The sequence below is a fragment of the Rhinoraja longicauda genome, chromosome 24, assembly GCF_053455715.1.
Source record: "Rhinoraja longicauda isolate Sanriku21f chromosome 24, sRhiLon1.1, whole genome shotgun sequence".
Lineage (NCBI taxonomy): Eukaryota > Metazoa > Chordata > Chondrichthyes > Rajiformes > Arhynchobatidae > Rhinoraja > Rhinoraja longicauda.
In genome coordinates, this window is record NC_135976.1 from 31926707 (window position 1) to 31945197 (window position 18491).

The following is an 18491-nucleotide window of genomic DNA, read 5'->3' on the forward strand; positions in this document are numbered from 1 at the left end:
CATCTGCTTCATTTTGAACACCGGTAACCACGACAGTTGATGTGGACTCATTGGGCCAAATGGTCTGTATCCATGCTGTATGTTTCAAGCACTCAGTCAAAAAAGAAGTTGCATATCGGAAATGAAATCTGCGGATGTTGGATGTGCTTAGCGTGTCAGGCAGTATCGGTGAAGAGAAAAATAACTCTGATATTCAGAACAATGTCGTTGCATAATTTTGTTCTCAGGGGATAGATAGCATGGTCTGAAAGATTAATTGATTGCCTTTCCTTAACTTCCTAAACCATTGGCAACAGGAGGAATATCAAGCAGTCTGAATGCAGTCTGTTCTTCATCACTAAAGTTTCAGTCTAAATAAAACAAATGAGACAAACACTTCATTGATAGCAGCAATTTATTATGAAGCATTCAAATGCATTTTGTCTGAATTGATCATTGAAAAAAACAATTCCAGTAATTTGAAAGCACAGGACATGGTTTAACAGAGTTACTTAACTAGAGCAGTTGGAAACTATGCTACGGTTAGATAATTGCACTAAGGTGACGATAGGAACTTTGGGGGAGGTGATAAAAAATATGATCAGAGCAGTGAACGGGTTTTGGAAACTGATCAGGTCTTGACATTTGGTATCTTTGCTTTGAAGTCACTTTAATGAAATCAATGGTTTAATAACAAGAGAGATATATTCTGTCCGATTGACAGCATTTGGCAAAGCTGAATGATATCCACATATTTGATCGCGGTGCTGAATTCCCTCGCAGTTGGAGCAAGCTAGGAGTCTTCATTGTAATCCGTGGGCCGAGCGGCCAGGTTCTGATTCATCGCGTCTCTGCAAAAGACAATGTGAAGTCATCAGACTCATTGACGCTGGGAACCACGGATTAATTGCACTTGGCCGCTCGCAACACAATGCTGGCTGGAAGATGGATCCCAGTAAACCCACATCAAGCACAGAAATCCACCGGGCACGCATACAACCTGACAAAATCGTGTGATATCATCAGCATAGAGCTTTGGTTTGACTTCAGGATATGAAAAAGTGCACGGGTTTTGTTTCTATCATTGAACAGGGCAATTGTAAGCATTAATGGAAACCGATTTTGGCTACATTCGGCAACGAGGAGCAATCTCTTTGGTCAGAGCGTGGTGAATCTGTGGATTGACTGTGGAATCTGTGGATTGAGAAGTAAGGATGTCAGGAGTTATGGGGAGAAGGCAGGAGAATGGGATCGAGAGGGAAAGATAGATCAGCCGTGATTGCATGGAGATCTATCAAATCAGATTCGATACGATGGACTGAATGACCTAATTCTGCTCCTATAATTTATGAACATGAGCCTCTTGTGAACAACGCGATTGAGATACTGCAGATCACAACATATATAACATATAACATATAACAACTACAGCATGGAAACAGGCCTGTCCGGCCCTACCAGTCCACGCCGACCATTCTCCCTGACCTAGTCTCATCTACCTGCACTCAGACCATAACCCTCCAATCCCCTCCTATCCATATACCTATCCAATTTACTCTTAAATAATAAAATCGAGCCAGCCTCCACCACTTCCACCAGAAGCCCATTCCATACAGCCACAACCCTCTGAGTAAAGAAGTTCCCCCTCATGTTACCCCTAAACCTTTGTCCCTCAATTCTGAAGCTATGTCCCCTTGTTGGAATCTTCCCCACTCTCAAAGGGAAAAGCCTACCCACGTCAACTCTGTCCGTCCCTCTCAAAATTTTAAAAACCTCTATCAAGTCCCCCCTCAACCTTCTACGCTCCAAAGAATAAAGACCCAACCTATTCAACCTCTCTCTGTAGCCTAAGTGCTGAAACCCAGGCAACATTCTAGTAAATCTCCTCTGTACCCTCTCCATTTTGTCGACATCCTTCCTATAATTTGGCGACCAGAACTGCACACCATACTCCAGATTTGGCCTCACCAATGCCCTGTACAATTTCAACATTACATCCCAACTTCTATACTCGATGCTCTGATTTATAAAGGCAAGCATACCAAACGCCTTCTTCACCACCCTATCCACATGAGATTCCACCTTCAGGGAACAATGCACAGTTATTCCCAGATCCCTCTGTTCCACTGCATTCCTCAATTCCCTACCATTTACCCTGTACGTCCTATTTTGATTTGTCCTACCAAAATGCAGCACCTCACACTTATCAGCATTAAACTCCATCTGCCATCTTTCAGCCCACCCTTCCAAAAGGCCCAAGTCTCTCTGTAGACTTTGAAAATCTACCTCACTATCAACTACTCCACCTATCTTAGTATCATCTGCATATTTACTAATCCAATTTGCCACACCATCATCCAGATCATTAATGTAAATGACAAACAACAGTGGACCCAACACAGATCCTTGGGGCACTCCACTAGACACTGGCCTCCAACCTGACATACAATTGTCAACCATTACCCTCTGGTATCTCCCATTCAGCCATTGTTGAATCCATCTTGCAACCTCACTATTAATACCCAACGATTTAACCTTCTTAATCAACCTTCCATGTGGAACCTTGTCAAATGCCTTACTGAAGTCCATATAGACAACATCCACAGCCTTGCCCTTATCAATTTCCCTGGTAACCTCTTCAAAAAATTCAAGAAGATTAGTCAAACATGACCTTCCAGGCACAAATCCATGTTGACTGTTTCTAATCAGGCCTTGATTATCCAAATAATTATATATATTGTCCCTAAGTATCTTTTCCATTAATTTTCCCACCACAGACGTCAAACTAATAGGTCTATAATTGCTAGGTTTACTTTTAGAACCTTGTTTAAACAAAGGCACAACATGCGCAATGTGCCAATCTTCCGGCACCATCCCTGTTTCTAATGACGTTTGAAATATTTCCGTCATAGCCCCTGCTATTTCTGCACTAACTTCCCTCAATATCCTAGGGAATATCCTATCAGGACCTGGAGACTTATCCACTTTTATATTCTTCAAAAGTGTCCGTACCTCCTCTTCTTTAATCCTCCTAATTTCCATCACTACTCTACTTGTTTCGCTTACCTCACATAATTCAATATCCTTCTCCTCGGTAAATACCGAAGAAAAGAAATTGTTTAATATCTCCCCCATTTCTTCCGGCTCAGCACATAGCTGTCCACTCTGACTCTCTAATGGACCAATTTTATCCCTCACTATCCTTTTGCTATTGACATATCTGTAGAACCCCTTGGGGTTTACTTTTACATTACTTGCCAAAGCAGCCTCATATCTTTTTTTCGCTTTTCTAATTTCCTTTTTAAGATTCCTTTTACATTCTTTATATTCCTCAAAAACCTCATTTACTCCCTGCCGCTTATATTTATTGTATATCTCCCTCTTTTTCCGAACCAAGTGTCCAATTTCCCTGGAAAACCACGGCTCTTTCAAATTATTATTCTTTCCTTTCCACCGAACAGGGACATAAAGACTCTGTACTCTCAAAATTTCACCTTTAAATATCCTCCATTTCTCTATTATATCCTTTTCATAAAACAACAATTTCCATTTCACTCCTTTTAAATCCTTTCTCATCTCCTCAAAATTAGCCTTTCTCCAATCCAAAATCTCAACCCTTGGTCCAGATTTGACCTTCTCCATAATGATATTGAAACTAATGGCATTATGATCACTAGACCCAAGGTGCTCCTCAACACATACCTCCGTCACCTGACCCATCTCATTTCCTAACAGGAGGTCCAACACTGCCCCTTCTCTGGTAGGCACCTCTACGTATTGCTGCAAAAAACTATCCTGCACACATTTTACAAACTCCAAACCATCCAGCCTACTTTAACCTTCTTAATCAACCTTCCATGTGGAACCTTGTCAAATGCCTTACTGAAGTCCATATAGACAACATCCACAGCCTTGCCCTTATCAATTTCCCTGGTAACCTCTTCAAAAAATTCAAGAAGATTAGTCAAACATGACCTTCCAGGCACAAATCCATGTTGACTGTTTCTAATCAGGCCTTGATTATCAGCCCAAGTAGGAGAAAGAGCAGCCAGCGCCCCACTTTCCATGGGACGTAACTGGGCAAAGGCAAGAGATACAGTATCAATGGGAAGAAACGAGACGGTTTATCTTTGAAACATCCACCTGTTATTTGCTTCCTAACCTTGGTGGAGTGGAGTGGGGCAAAGCAGGAGAACCAATGGAGATCAGCTGGGAGGATGAACGGGTCAGACTGAGGGGGGGGGGGGGGGGGGGCGGGGAGGGGGGTGGGAGGGGAGGACAATTTACGATCACCAATAACTGACATTGCTGGGGCAAGGCTACAAGGCTGGGAATGAGACATTACACGGTTAAATGGATGCGGAGAAGACAGAGAAATAAGTCATGAGAGCCAGTGAATACAGAGTAGATGGACACAAAATGCTGGAGAAACACAGCGGGAGATGCAGCATCTCTGGGGAGAAGGATTGCGTAACTTTTCTGGTCAAGACCCTTTTCAGACTGGGAGTCACGGGAGAGGGAAACTGGCGATGTGGAAGGAAAAAAAGAACAGCGTAATATCCTGGAAGAAAGAAAATGCAGCTGTACGGAAGATTATAATAAAATCCACATGGATAGACAGGAATATATATTTTTTTAATCAATTCTAATGATGGAAGGGAGTTAGGGCAATAAATATGGAAACAGATGGGGCTAATTAATAAAATAAATTATAAATGATAATGCTTAATCTCACACCCTCGATATTAATTGGAATAACGCGGTAGGTGGGTGGATGGAGGAATCGTGTTCGAAAAACCGGTTAAAGGTTCGCTCATGAAGGCGTGGCTTTTATTAACGTTCTTATTTCCGAACTCAAGCATAACACAAGAGTGTGATAGAAAGCCAGATCTATTTCAATTGTAATAAGATAAATAAAGTGTTCCCACTTTGAAGACTATATCATGATGGAATATTCATAATTTTGTTTTCATGGTTTCAAGAGAGCGTCAGTTAACTCACTTCGCTGTATTATGTCTGATTCAAGACAGTTTTCTCACATTCTGCGCCAGCGGATTTTTGCTGCATGACCCCATCCATTGCAAGGTGTTGCCACAAGTGATATCAAGGGGCGGGGGGAGGGGGGTGTCTTCGCCCATAATTCACAATGCATTTTCCTATCAACACCACACCAGAGCAAGTCAAGCCAAACTGCAATACTTGGGTTTGGCAACTGTACTCATCTCACACCATGGGATGAGGTTAGTGATGGAGCGGCCATTGTGAATACTGCAGTGAACACCCTCTGAAAAGCAGCAAATGGAGGAACCTGTTCTTATCACTCAAGCATACACACAACACCATGAGATGTAAACCCAGTGCAATTCATCTTCTGATGAGTTTATCTTATATCTGGTTTGCAAGTTATATACTAATATTATCATAGAGTAAGGTCATAAGGTCATATGGTCATGACGAATAGGAGTAGAATTAGGCCATTCGGCACATCAAGTCTACTCCGCCATTCAATTATGACTGATCTATCTCTCCCTCTCAACCCCAGTCTCTTGCCTTCTCCCCATAACCTCTAACACCCATTCTAATGAAGAATCTATAAACCTATGCCTTAAAAATATCCACTGACTTGGCCTCCACAGCATTCTGTGGCAAAGAACACCACCCTCAGACTAAATACTTTTCTTCTCATCTCCTTCCTAAAAGAACATCTAATTCTGATGCTATGACCTCTCGTTCCAGACTCTCCCACAGGTGGAAACATCCTCTCCACATCCACTATATCCAAGCCTTTCACTGTATGTTTCAATGAGGTCCCCCCTCTACTAAACTGTTTTTTTAGACAAATGTTTCAGAGAGAAATGTATCTTTTGGTGACAGGCTTGAAACACGTACAAAAGCATTGTTTATGTTTCCTGATAGTTGGGTTCATAGGATCCTTGGAGACACACAGTATGGAAACAGGCGATTTGGCCCTTCAGGTCTGCGCTGACCATCAAACACATTCACACATATCCTATGGGAAGAGGTGTGGTCTAGAAGTGTGGGGGGCAGTAGGTTTATAATAGACATCAGTCGATAGTCCATCTCCTGTGATAGAAACAATGAGATCGAGAAAGGGGATGGAGGTGTTGGAGATGGTCCAATAGGATTTGAGTGCCGGATGGAGTGCAGGAGACCGTTCCCTCTGCAACCCTGCTGAATGGCCCAAATCTACTTGGGAAACAGGGACACGCTCCAGTACTGATGAGGACAATGTCACCTACTCAGATGTTACATTTGAAAGCGACAGCTAAATTGCCCGTCAGAAACCTCTTTCTCATAATCCATGACCAGATATATACATCTCAATGTATCTCCATCCTCCCAGCAGCCAGAACTACCATGTCTGCCACTGTACCGATACACATCAGCACATTTGTTTTACATCTATTTACATGTGTTTACATTTGTCACATTACTCTTTGTTTTACATTTTCAGCATTTGCAGGTTTTATAATCTTCTTTTAATCCGCAACTCTGCCACAATTCTACAATACCGACATTCGAACACCTCATTAGTGCAACAGTATCAATATCAACCACCTTGCATAAAATTGTTGATAGTGATACTGTGGCACTAATGAGGTGTATGAATGGCGATATTGTAGAATTGTGTTTCGGGGGCGAATGGGAAAGTGGAATAACATAGAGCTAGTGTGACCGGTGACCGCTGGTCGGTGTGGATTCGGTGGGCCGAAGGATCCGTTCCCATGTTGTATTTGTAAACTTCAACTAAACATTCCGGTGAACTTCTTCTGCAACTTCTCGAAACCTTTCACACCAGAACTGTGCACCAGACTCCCATACGCGACCGAACAAATGTTTTGTGCAGATGCCACAGTGGAGACATAAAGTCACTCACTGAGAATCCTACCTTCAGATATTTGGAGATGTACTTTAAATGTTGGTTCTCCAGGTGCAGTAATTCCACAGCTGTACCATCCTGTATCTCCAGAGTGAAGATCCTCCACAGCCACAGTAAATATTCCTCGTGCCGGATTATCTGTGATTGACACTCTTCCGCTCTGTTCATGTTTCCCATTTGTTTCCACTACATGTGCACTTTGGCGACTTGTCCCACGGTACCAGTATTTTGTGTGTGAGCGATACACTGCTGCATAGTGACAATCGATTGTGATCGCTCTTCCCACAACCCCTCTTACTTCGCTCTCTGCCCACAGTGCACCTGAAACTGAAGGAAAAATCTTTCAGAAATTGACGAGCATAGTTAGCCTTTCACAAACATATACGTTATAATATATATCAATGTTCACAGGGGAGTCCGCCCAATCCTTGTCTTAAGTCTATTGAATTCCACCTAGATTGCGATGAGAGACAGATACTGTACACCGTCCCTCACCATCTGCACAGGTCGTTCCAAAGCGCTTCCCAGCCAATGACGGTGGGAATTGTGAAGAATGATGTTTTGAAGATGGAGCCTATTGCAATTGGAAGGCGCTGTCTCGGGAGTCTTGGTGAGTTGCTGCAGTGCATCGTGCTGATGGTGCAAACTGCTGCTACTCTTCATCAGTGGGGGAGGTTGAAGATGGGGTGTCTATCAAGCGCGATGCTGGGTCATGACAGACCAAGCACAAGTTCTCAGCGAAACTGTGGCCTCGGCCACGCTTGGCCTCGCCGCTGTAAACCATTCTGACTGTCTTCTGGACTTCCCCTCTGAACGTCTGCACAACTACCAGGAGTTGCATTTCAAAATTCACTTTGACAAATGAAAGGGTAATACTTTATGGAGTGACGGCCAAGTAGATTCACTTTAATTTTGTGAGATTACTGGAGTTCCACCAGAGATTCGCACAAATTAACCCGTTTTTAATCATGTCGTGATCATGAAATTGTACATATTTGGTGATAAATGATGATGGATCGACACTGAATGAATTTGGTTGCTTCCTCTGTCTCAGAGTGACTGTGAGATCTCATGCGGTAGCCAGAAATTTATTTTAAAGGCATAAGCCGGATATTTGAAGGATTGTACTCAACCCGTTGTGATAAGTGCAGGTCTGTCTCTCCTTTCGAAGCTCAACACGCCCCAGGTGAAAGCAACGGCAATTATTTGCCTGTTCCCCAAAGAAACTATCGCAAGTTACACCATGAGCTCACAGTGGCTACAACGATGCCGCGTACAAATACCAAGAACCCCACGAACATCGCCGCAAGGTTAAAACAGCAGCTACAAGGATACGAGAGGAATTGTGAAACAGTGTTGCCACGGGAATGTAACACTCACCTGTATTGTTGATTTCTGTCACATAACTGCACGTTCCTGCTCCGTTGAAGACTTTCACGTTGAGTATTTCACTGGATTCTGTCCCACGACCATTTGAGGCTGTGCAGTAATATCGAAGGTATTGGCCTCTGAGGATTTCACAACTCAGATCCAGTTGATTGCTATTCGAGATCGTTGGATCCCCACATTCGTTCTTCTCATGCCACGTGTAACGGATGGGAATGGATCCACGGGCAGACTCACAGAACACTGACACTGAGCCTCCGAGACGTGAGCCATTTGTTGGTGACAGATATCTGAGCACAGGAGCAGACACAGGTTCTGTGGGAATGAAGCAAACATTCAGACACCTGTGTGAGCAGTTAAAAACCAAACACTTGTTAAATCACAGCAGCCTTTATCTCTGCCCGAACCGTCCAGTTGATATCTCACCAGCTCATCTACGTCTCTCTCAAAGTGCGAAGCCCAGAAACCGAAGAACGTTAGAGTTATAGAGAACCGAAAGAGGCCCTTCACAAGAGCTCGTTCATGCCGACCAATATGTCCTTCTTGACCGTTTCCATATGTCCACATTTCTCCCTTATCGCTCGCAATGATCTCAATCTACACAAATGTCCAAAATGTCTTTTAAATGCTGTTATTCTAACTGCCTCAACAACTTCCTCTTACAGCAGCTTCCATTTACATGTCCCCCAAAGTGTAGAAAAGGTTGCCGCCCAGAACAGAAGTTGGGATGTTATGTTTCAGATGAACATATGTGGTTGAGGTCGAACTTGGGCACACTTGGGAAACAGGGACACAGTCCAGTACTGATGAGGGCAATGTCACCTACTCAGATGTTACATTTGAAAGCGACAGCCAAATTGCCCGTCAGAAACCTCCTTCTCCTCACAATCCATGAACCAGATTTATACATCTCAGTGTATCTCCATCCTCCCTGCAGCCAGAACTACCATGTCTCCCACTGTACCGATACACAGTAGCACATTTGTTTTACATCTGTTTACATTTGTCACATTACACTTTGTTTCAGTTTTTCAGCATTTGCAGTTTTTATAATCTTCTTTTAATCTGCAACTCTCCCACTATTCTACAATACCGACATTCGAACACCTCATTAGTGCAACAGCATCAATATCAACAATATTTTAATTTCCTTGTATACAATTGTTGGTAGCGATACTATGGCACTAATGAGTTGTGTGAATGGTGATATTGTAGAATTGTGTGTAGGGACGAATGAGAAAATGGAGTAATATAGAGCTAGTGTGACCGGTGACCGCTGGTCGGTGTGGATTCGTTGGGCCGAAGGATCCGTTCCCATGTTGTATTTGTAAACTTCAACTAAACATTCCGGTGAACTTCTTCTGCAACTTCTCGAAACCTTTCACATCTTTTTTTGATAAAGTGGAGACCAGAACTGTGCACCAGACTCCCATACGCGACCGAACAAATGTTTTGTGCAGATGCCACAGTGGAGACATAAAGTCACTCACTGAGAATCCTACCTTCAGATATTTGGAGATGTACTTTAAATGTTGGTTCGCCAGGTGCAGTAATTCCACAGCTGTACCATCCTGTATCTCCAGAGTGAAGATCCTCCACAACCACAGTAAATATTCCTCGTTCCGGATTATCTGTGATTGACACCCTTCCGCTCTGTTCATGTTTCCCATTTGTTTCCACTACATGTGCAATTTGGCGACTTGTCCCACGGTACCAGTATTTTGTGTGTGAGCGGTACACTGCTGCATAGTGACAATCGATTGTGATCGTTCTTCCCACAACCCCTCTTACTTCGCTCTCTGCCCACAGTGTACCTGAAACTGAAGGGAAAATCTTTCAGAAATTGACGAGCATAGTTAGCCTTTCACAAACATGTGCGTTATAATATACATCAATGTGTACAGGGGAGTCCGCCCAATCCTTGTCTTAGGTCTGTTGAATTCCACCTAGATTGTGATGAGAGACAGATACTGTACACCGTCCCTCACCATCTGCACAGGTCGTTCCAAAGCGCTTCCCAGCCAATGACGGTGGGAATTGTGAAGAATTATGTATTGAACACGGAGCCTGTTGCAATTGGAAGGCGCTGTCTAGGGAGTCTTGGTGAGTTGCTGCAGTGCATCGTGCAGATGGTGCAAACTGCTTGAAGATGTGGTGTCTTTCAAGCGCGATGCTGGGTCATGACAGACCAAGCACAAGTTCTCAGCGAAACTGTGGCCTCGGCTACGCTTGGCCTCGCCGATGGAAACCATTCTCACTGTCTTCTGGACTTCCCCTCTGAGCGTCTGCACAACTAACGGGAGTTGCATTTCAAAATTCACTTTGACAAATGTAAGGGTAATACTTTATGGAGTGACGGCCAAGTAGATTCACTTTAATTTTGTGAGATTACTGGAGTTCCTCCAGAGATTCGCTCAGATTAACCCGTTTTGAATCCTGTCGTGATCATGAAATTGTACATACTTGGTGATAAATGATGATGGATCCAAACTGAATTAATTTGGTTGCTTCCTCTATCTCAAAGTGACTGTGAGATCTTAAGCGGCATCCAGAAAATCATTTTAAAGGCATAAGCCGGATATTTGAAGGATTGTACTCAACCCGTTGTGATAAGTGCAGGTCTTTCTCTCCTTTCGAAGCTCAACAGGACCCAGGTGAAAGCAACAGGCAATTATTTGTCTCTCCCCCAAAGAAACTCTCGCATTTTACACCATGAGCTCACGGTGGCTAAAATGACGCCGTCTGCAGATACCAAGAAAGCCTCGAACATCGCCACAAGGTGAAAAACAGTAGCTACAAGGATACGAGAGGAATTCTGAAACAGTATTCCCACGGGAAAGTAACACTCACCTGTATTGTTGATTTCTGTCACATAACTGCACGTTCCTGCTCCTTTGAAGACTTTCACGTTGAGTATTTCACTGGATTTTGTCCCACGACCATTTGAGGCTGTGCAGTAATATCGACGGTGTTGTCCTCTGAGGATTTCACAACTTAATTCCAGTTGATTGCTATTCGAGATCGTTGGATCCCCAGATTCGTTCTTCTCATGCCACGTGTAACGGATGGGAAGAGATCCACGGGCAGACTCACAGGACACTGTCACTGAGCCTCCGAGACGTGAGCCATTTGTTGGTGACAGATATCTGAGCACAGGAGCAGACACAGGTTCTGTGGGAATGCAGCAAACTTTCAGACACCTGTGTGAACAGTTAAAAACCAAACACTTGCTAAATCACAGCAACCTTTATCTCTGCCCGAACCGTCCAGTTGATATCTCACCAGCTCATCGACATCTCTCTGAGTGTGCGAAGCCCAGAAACCGAAGAACGTTAGAGTTATAGAGAACCGAAAGAGGCCCTTCAGGGACACACTCCAGTACTGATGAGGACAATGTCACCTACTCAGATGTTACATTTGAAAGCGACAGCCAAATTGCCCGTCAGAAACTTCCTTCTCCTCACAATCCATGAACCAGATTTATACATCTCAGTGTATCTGCATCCTCCCAGCACCCAGAACTACCATGTCTGCCACTGTACCGATACACAGCAGCACATTTGTTTTACATCTGTTGACATTTGTTTACATTTGTCACATTACTCTTTGTTTTACATTTTCAGCATTTGCAGTTTTTATAATCTTCTTTTAATCTGCAACTCTGCCACAATTCTACAATGCCGACAATCGAACACCTCATTAGTGCAACAGTATCAATATCAACAACTTTTTAATTTCCTTGTATAAAATTGTTGATAGTGATCCTGTGGCACTAATGATGTGTGTGAATGGCGATATTGTAGAATTGTGTGTGGGGAGCGAATGGGAAAGTGGAATAACATCGAGCTAGTGTGACCGGTGACCGCTGGTCGGTGTGGATTCGGTGGGCCGAAGGATCCGTTCCCATGTTGTATTTGTAAACTTCAACTAAACATGCCGGTGAACTAAAGGAAAAATCTTTCAGAAATTGACGAGCAAAGTTAGCCTTTCACAAACATGTACGTTATAATATACATCAATGTTCACAGGGGAGTCCGCCCAATCCTTGTCTTAAGTCTGTTGAATTCCACCTAGATTGCGATGAGAGACAGATACTGAACACCGTCCCTCACCATCTGCACAGGTCGTTCCAAAGCGCTTCCCAGCCAATGACGGTAGGAATTGTGCAGAATGATGTTTTGAAGATGGAGCCTATTGCAATTGGAAGGCGCAGTCTCGGGAGTCTTGGTGAGTTGCTGCAGTGCATCGTGCAGATGGTGCAAACTGCTGCTGCTCAGCATCAGTGGGGGAGGTTGAAGATGGGGTGTCTATCAAGCGCGATGCTGGGTCATGACAGACCAAGCACAAGTTCTCAGCGAAATTGTGGCCTCGGTCACGCTTGGCCTCGCCGATGTAAACCATTCTCACAGTCTTCTGGACTTACCCTCTGAGCGTCTGCACAACTACCGGGAGTTGCATTTCAAAATTCACTTTGACAAAAGTAAGTGTAATACTTTATGGAGTGACGGCCAAGTAGATTCACTTTAATTTTGTGAGATTACTGGAGTTCCTCAAGAGATTAGCACAGATGAACCAGTTTTTAATACTGTCGTGATCATGAAATTGTACACACTTGGTGATAAATGATGATGGATCCAAACTGAATGAATTTGTTTGCTTCCTCTGTCTCAAAGTGACTGTGAGATCTCAATCGGCAGCCAGAAAATCATTTTAAAGGCATAAGCCGGATATTTGAAGGATTGTACTCAACCCGTTGTGATAAGTGCAGGTCTTTCTCTCATTTCGAAGCTCAACACGCCCCAGGTGAAAGCAACAGGCAATTATTTGCCTGTTCCCCAAAGAAACACGCATTTTACACCATGAGCTCACGGTGGCGACAATGACGCCGTCTTCAAATACCAAGAAACCCACGAACATCACCACAAGGTGAAAACAGTAGCTGCAAGGATACGAGAGGAATTGTGAAACAGTATTCCCACGGGAAAGAAACACTCACCCGTATTGTTGATTTCTGTCACATAACTGCACGTTCCTGCTCCGTTGAAGACTTTCACGTTGAGTATTTCACTGGATTTTGTCCCACGACCATTTGAGGCTGTGCAGTAATATCGACGGTGTTGTCCTCTGAGGATTTCACAACTCAGATCCAGTTGATTGCTATTCGAGATCGTTGGATCCCCAGATTCGTTCTTCTCATGCCACGTGTAACGGATGGGAAGGGATCCACGGGCAGACTCACAGGACACTGACACTGAGCCTCCGATACGTGAGCCATTAGTTGGTGACAGATATTCGAGCACAGGAGCAGACACAGGTTCTGTGGGAATGGACCAAACATTCAGACACCTGTGTGAACAGTTAAAAACCAAACACTTGCTGAATCACAGCAGCACTTTATCTCTGCCGGAACCGTCCAGTTGATATCTCACCAGCTCATCTCCATCTCTGAGAGTGCGAAGCCGAGAAACCGAAGAACGTTAAAGTTATAGAGAACCGAAAGAGGCCCTTCACAAGAGCTCATTCATGCCGACCAATATGTCCTTCTTGACCGTTTCCATATGTCCACGTTTCTCCTTATCGCTCGCAATGATCTCAATCTACACAAATGTCCAAAATGTCTTTTAAATGCTGTTATTCTAACTGCCTCAACAACTTCCTTTGACAGCAAGTTCCATTTACATGTCACCCAAAGTGTGGAAAAGGTTGCCCCTCAGAACAGAAGTTCAGATGTTATGTTTGAGTTGTACATATGTTGTTGATGTCGTACTTGGGCAAATTGTGTTCAGCTTCGGCCATTCACCTGTACAAAACATGCCATTACGGTAAATGGCACCTTACTATTCCCCCCTCTTTGAATGTTTCCCATTTTCCAATATCCTCCACTTTTTTATTCCACGCATCGTGGGAAAATGAACATGCTTCTCGCGATTGATACATTTCTATAAGTTCGTCGCTCAAGCATTTGCACACCAAGGGATGAAGTGTGAGTTTGTCCAATGTTTCCCGGCGTCAAAGCCACCCAGTCCGGGCAGCGTCGTCCTAAAACCTTTCTGCACTCTGTCCACCTTTTCTTGGAGCTGAGAGACTAAAGCTGAACACGATTACCAAAGTATGGACTCAACATCTGCACGTCGGAAGCATATTATGTCAAATTATGTTGTGAATGTACTCACTAATGAAGACCAGCGTACCCAGAACCTTATTCAATGCCTTGGAATTTAACGGCGAAAAATAATTACAATCCCTTTAAGATAGACACAAAATGCTGGAGTATCTTAGCGGAGCAGGCAGCATCTCTCGAAAGAAGGAATGGGTGACGTGTCGGGTCGAAACCCTTTTTCAGCCTAAGAGTCGTGGCACAGGGAGACAGAAGAGAAATGGAAGGGTAAGATGTGAAAACAAATGATCAAAGGTGACAATGCCAAAGGAAAATGTAGACTGGATCATCGTCAGCTGAAGGGAAGATGACAACGAAGCATACAATCAGCCGCCCAAGCGAAATATGAGGTGCTGTTCCTCCAATTTGCGTTTGGCCAAACCCTGACAGCGGAGGAGGTCCAGGAGAGAAAGGTCAGTTTGGCAATGGGAGGGGGAATTAAAGTGTTTAGCAATCGGGAATTGGCCTCGGCCGAGGCAGACTGATCGGAGTTGTTCAGCGAGACGATCGCCGAGTCTGCGCTTGGTCTCGCCGATATAGAGGAGTTCACACCTGGAACAGGGCATACAGTAGATTAGGTTGAAGGAGATGCAATTGAACCTCTACCTCACAAGTAAAAACGGTTGGAGTCCTTGGGCGGAGTAGAGGGAGGAGGTATAGGGACAGGTGTTGCATTTACTGCAGTTGTAGGGGAAGATACCTGGGAAGGGGGTGGTTTGGATGGGAAAGGACGAGTTGACCAGGGAGTTGCGCAGGGAACGGTCTCTTCGGAAAGCAGAAAGAGATGGAGATGGAAAGATGTGGCGAAAATGTCGGAGGATTATGTGCTGTGTGCGACGGCTGATGGGGCGCAAGATGTGTTTATTCTGCTTACCACCGGGCAAATGTTCGGGTGGAGATGCTGCCGGGTTTGGTGGACAGTGGCTGCTGGCGGGGGAGGGCATTGACGGGGCAGAGAGAGAGAGAGAGCGCGGGGTGGGGAGGGACGGACTGATCCATGAGGTGGGGGCGGAGAGCGGAATGATCTGCTCCGGGAGAAATGATCGCAGTCTGTTGAGCTCTGGGGACTGATTCCCTGTTCATGATTCTCCGGGTATTCAGACCGCGGGCAACACTTGTTTCTCACTGATCTGTTCCTGTCGGATTATTAGTTTGAGTGGGAATGCAGTTGAGATGCAGGGTGACGTCATGCAGTTGAGAGACAGGCAAATGTGCTGAGCATCCTACTTGAAGTGGGTGGCCGCTCAGTGGGACAGAGCCCGCACTGGATGAGAGCAACATGAGTGGGGTTTCCCCACCCCGCCCGCTCCCCGCAGGTCTCTGCACAACTGCGGAGCCTCGGGATAACGGTGCTGCCCTGACCCTTCCCGGAGAAAACATGGATCAGGCATTTCATTGGAGACATCCAGTCAATCGCTGAGAAACGTACCGTCAGATACTTGAAGATGAACGCTAATTAATGGATCGAAGCCAGATGTAGTAATTCCACATCTGTACCATCCCGTATCTCCGGAGCGAAGATCCTCCATAGTCACAATAAATATTCCTCGTTTCGGGTTATCTGTGATTGACACCCTTCCTTTCCGTCCGTGTTGTCCATTAGTTTCCACTAACACGTGACACTGATTAGTCCACCCATGGCACCAGTATTTTGTGTTTGAGCGGTGCTCTGCTCCATAGGCACAATCGATTGTGATCGTTCTTCCCGCAACTCCTTTTACATCCTTCCCTGCCCACAGTGCATCTGAAACAGACGGAAAAAAATTCAGATTTGAGAGGCAATTAACTGTTTAATAGAAACAGATAAATCTTGAAGATTAGATGAAAGAGAACGTAAATCGTTCCATGATGTGTCATATTGTTTCACGGCCAATGTCTCCGGTCTGAAGTGCAGTCGCTGCTGTTATTGCCCCGGTTGTGTCACTGTTCTGTCCCCGTGTCAGTACAATTTGGGTTCACTTCCCACTCCAGATCCCTGAGCAGAAACTGTGCTGGCATCGCAGTGCGGTACTGAGGGAGCGCGGCAGTGTTGCAGGAGCCGCCTTTCAACAATCCCAGGCGTTCCCCGGCCTCTCACCCGTCAGAAAGACCCCACTTTGCCATTTCATTGGCGTTAGCCGCCCGCTGCGCTGCCAACATTCATCTCTCAACAAACACTCGGCCGGACCCGTGTTTGGACATTCACCGCCGCTACTACCTTTACATAGCCCTGACTGAGGACAGAGGGCGGACGAATTAGAGTAAAGCGGGTCCCTTGCAGGAGAGCGTTACTAGCGTGGAAACGCACACCGCCAGATTCGGGGACAGTTTTTTCCCAGCTGTTATTAGACATCTGATTCATCCTACTATAACCAGAGAGCGGTGCTGAACTGCTCTCTACCTCTTTGGTGACCCTCGGACTACCCTTGATCGGACTTTGCTAGCTTAACTTACGCTGATCGTTATTTCCTTTTCATGTATCTATGCACTGTAAGATGCTCGATTGTAATCTCGTATTGTCTTTCTGATGGCTGGTTAGCACGCAATAAAAAAAGCTTTTCCGCTGTAGCTCGGTGCACGTGACAACAAATTAAACTGAATTCGGAGCCAAATGTCCCGCTGCTCATCGGAGACAGGTTCTGTTCCCAATGACCCCGGCTCGCCCTGGACCTTTCAGCACGACCAGGCCGCGGGTTGGAGAGAGGATGTAGAGAGAGTTGGGGAGGGTGGATAGAGCGAGGACAGTGGTTCAGTTTCAGACCCCGGGGAATTGTTGGGTTTGCGACAGAGTTGAGCTGGACAAAAGCAGGGAATATTTGAACTGACGCAATTAGTCCACAATCCGCACTCCCACCTCAGTGGTAAACACATTTTAAAAGTGTAGAATTAACTTCCTGGTGACGATGTAACGTCTGACCTTCGATCCGTGTGTCTTCGAGTATCTGCTCCAAACTCGTTCGATATTTTATGCCTACAAACTATCGTTAGGATGCAACGAGACCACGTGTCAACAGTGGTTAAACGACGAACATAGTCCAGATATTCAAACTTGATTTCAGATCCATCAACACACTGCACTGAGTTCCATTTCCCCCATTACATGTCTACACATACTTAACCATCTCTGCTTTGGAAAGGGTGCACGGTACCCCAACTAATATTGATCATTGGAATATCTAGATCAGGCTTTCACTCACCGGGCATCGAGATCGAGGAGAATGGGAATCCACATTGTTTTATCCATAGTAACAAGGCCAGCACTGGTCTGCCTGTCGCTCAACTCTGAGCTCTCAGATGCAAACGCATCGCTCAAATAGCAATGAGGAAAATGCCAACAGGAACTCAGATGGTGAACCACATTGAGCCAGTAGCAGCTCGACATGTTACCGTGTGAAAGGCTCGGTTATATTTAGCAAATGGTTGGATCAGATGATCACAGTGTCATACAGCACGGAAACAGGCCCTTCTCCTCCAAAGCGTTAGACCAATGTGCTCATCTAAGTTAGTCAAATTTGCCTACCTTCGACCCATATCTCCCCAAACCTTCCCCATCCATGGACCTGTCCAAGTGCCCGCTACATGTTGGTATTGCAGCTGCCTGGACCACTTCGTCAAGTATGATGTATCCGTAAGGATGGAGCGGAGGCTATCTCTGTACTCAGAGTCTGTTAACACTGAACAGTGGTGGGAATAATGATAGACAAAATAATGCAGGAGCAACTCTGCGAGCCACTCTGTAGAAAATGGAGAGGTGACGTTTCGGGTCGGGAAACTTCATGTAATGATACATTAGACAAAATATGACATTTAGAAAAGTAGAAACGTCTATTTTCGGATCATTCCCTCGTGATGGTTTTGTAAGTGGACCGGCACATCAAAAATATAAACATTTGGAACTTTTGTTTTGGCATATTGCTGTTGACAAGGGGCAAAAACAGGAAGCTGACGTAAGGAAGTATGGGCGTTTCACCGGAAATCAGCTGAGGTTAATTGGAGTTAGACCCTCTCCCCTCTGGTTCTCCTCTTTCATTCAAATTTTGAAATACTATTGTCATGATATTCATGTTTTGAAAATGACGACTAATGTGG

At 44.8% G+C, this 18491-nt stretch overlaps 1 protein-coding gene across 1 annotated transcript; it reads right to left on the reverse strand.

Moving 5' to 3' along the window:
* Positions 1 to 782: 782 nt before the first annotated feature.
* Positions 783 to 17634, reverse strand: LOC144605232 (polymeric immunoglobulin receptor-like). Its single transcript, XM_078420331.1, has 10 exons — positions 17601 to 17634; positions 15853 to 16176; positions 13263 to 13583; positions 9769 to 10086; positions 8261 to 8581; positions 6890 to 7207; positions 5179 to 5263; positions 4012 to 4055; positions 1336 to 1378; positions 783 to 834 (listed from the first exon to the last, which is right to left on the reverse strand). Exons 1-10 carry the CDS (start codon positions 17632 to 17634, stop codon positions 783 to 785), a joined length of 1860 nt encoding a protein of 619 aa, XP_078276457.1.
* Positions 17635 to 18491: the final 857 nt, after the last annotated feature.

Coding starts and splice junctions, on each gene's coding strand:
- LOC144605232 (XM_078420331.1), bottom strand. CDS start 17,634: ATGTGGATTCCCATTCTCCTCGATCTCGATGCCC. Junction 8,582..9,768: donor ACATCTCCAAATATCTGAAG/GTAGGATTCTCA, acceptor TCATTCCCACAG/AACCTGTGTCTGCTCCTGTG. Junction 4,056..5,178: donor AGTACAGTTGCCAAACCCAA/GTATTGCAGTTT, acceptor GCCTTTGCCCAG/TTACGTCCCATGGAAAGTGG.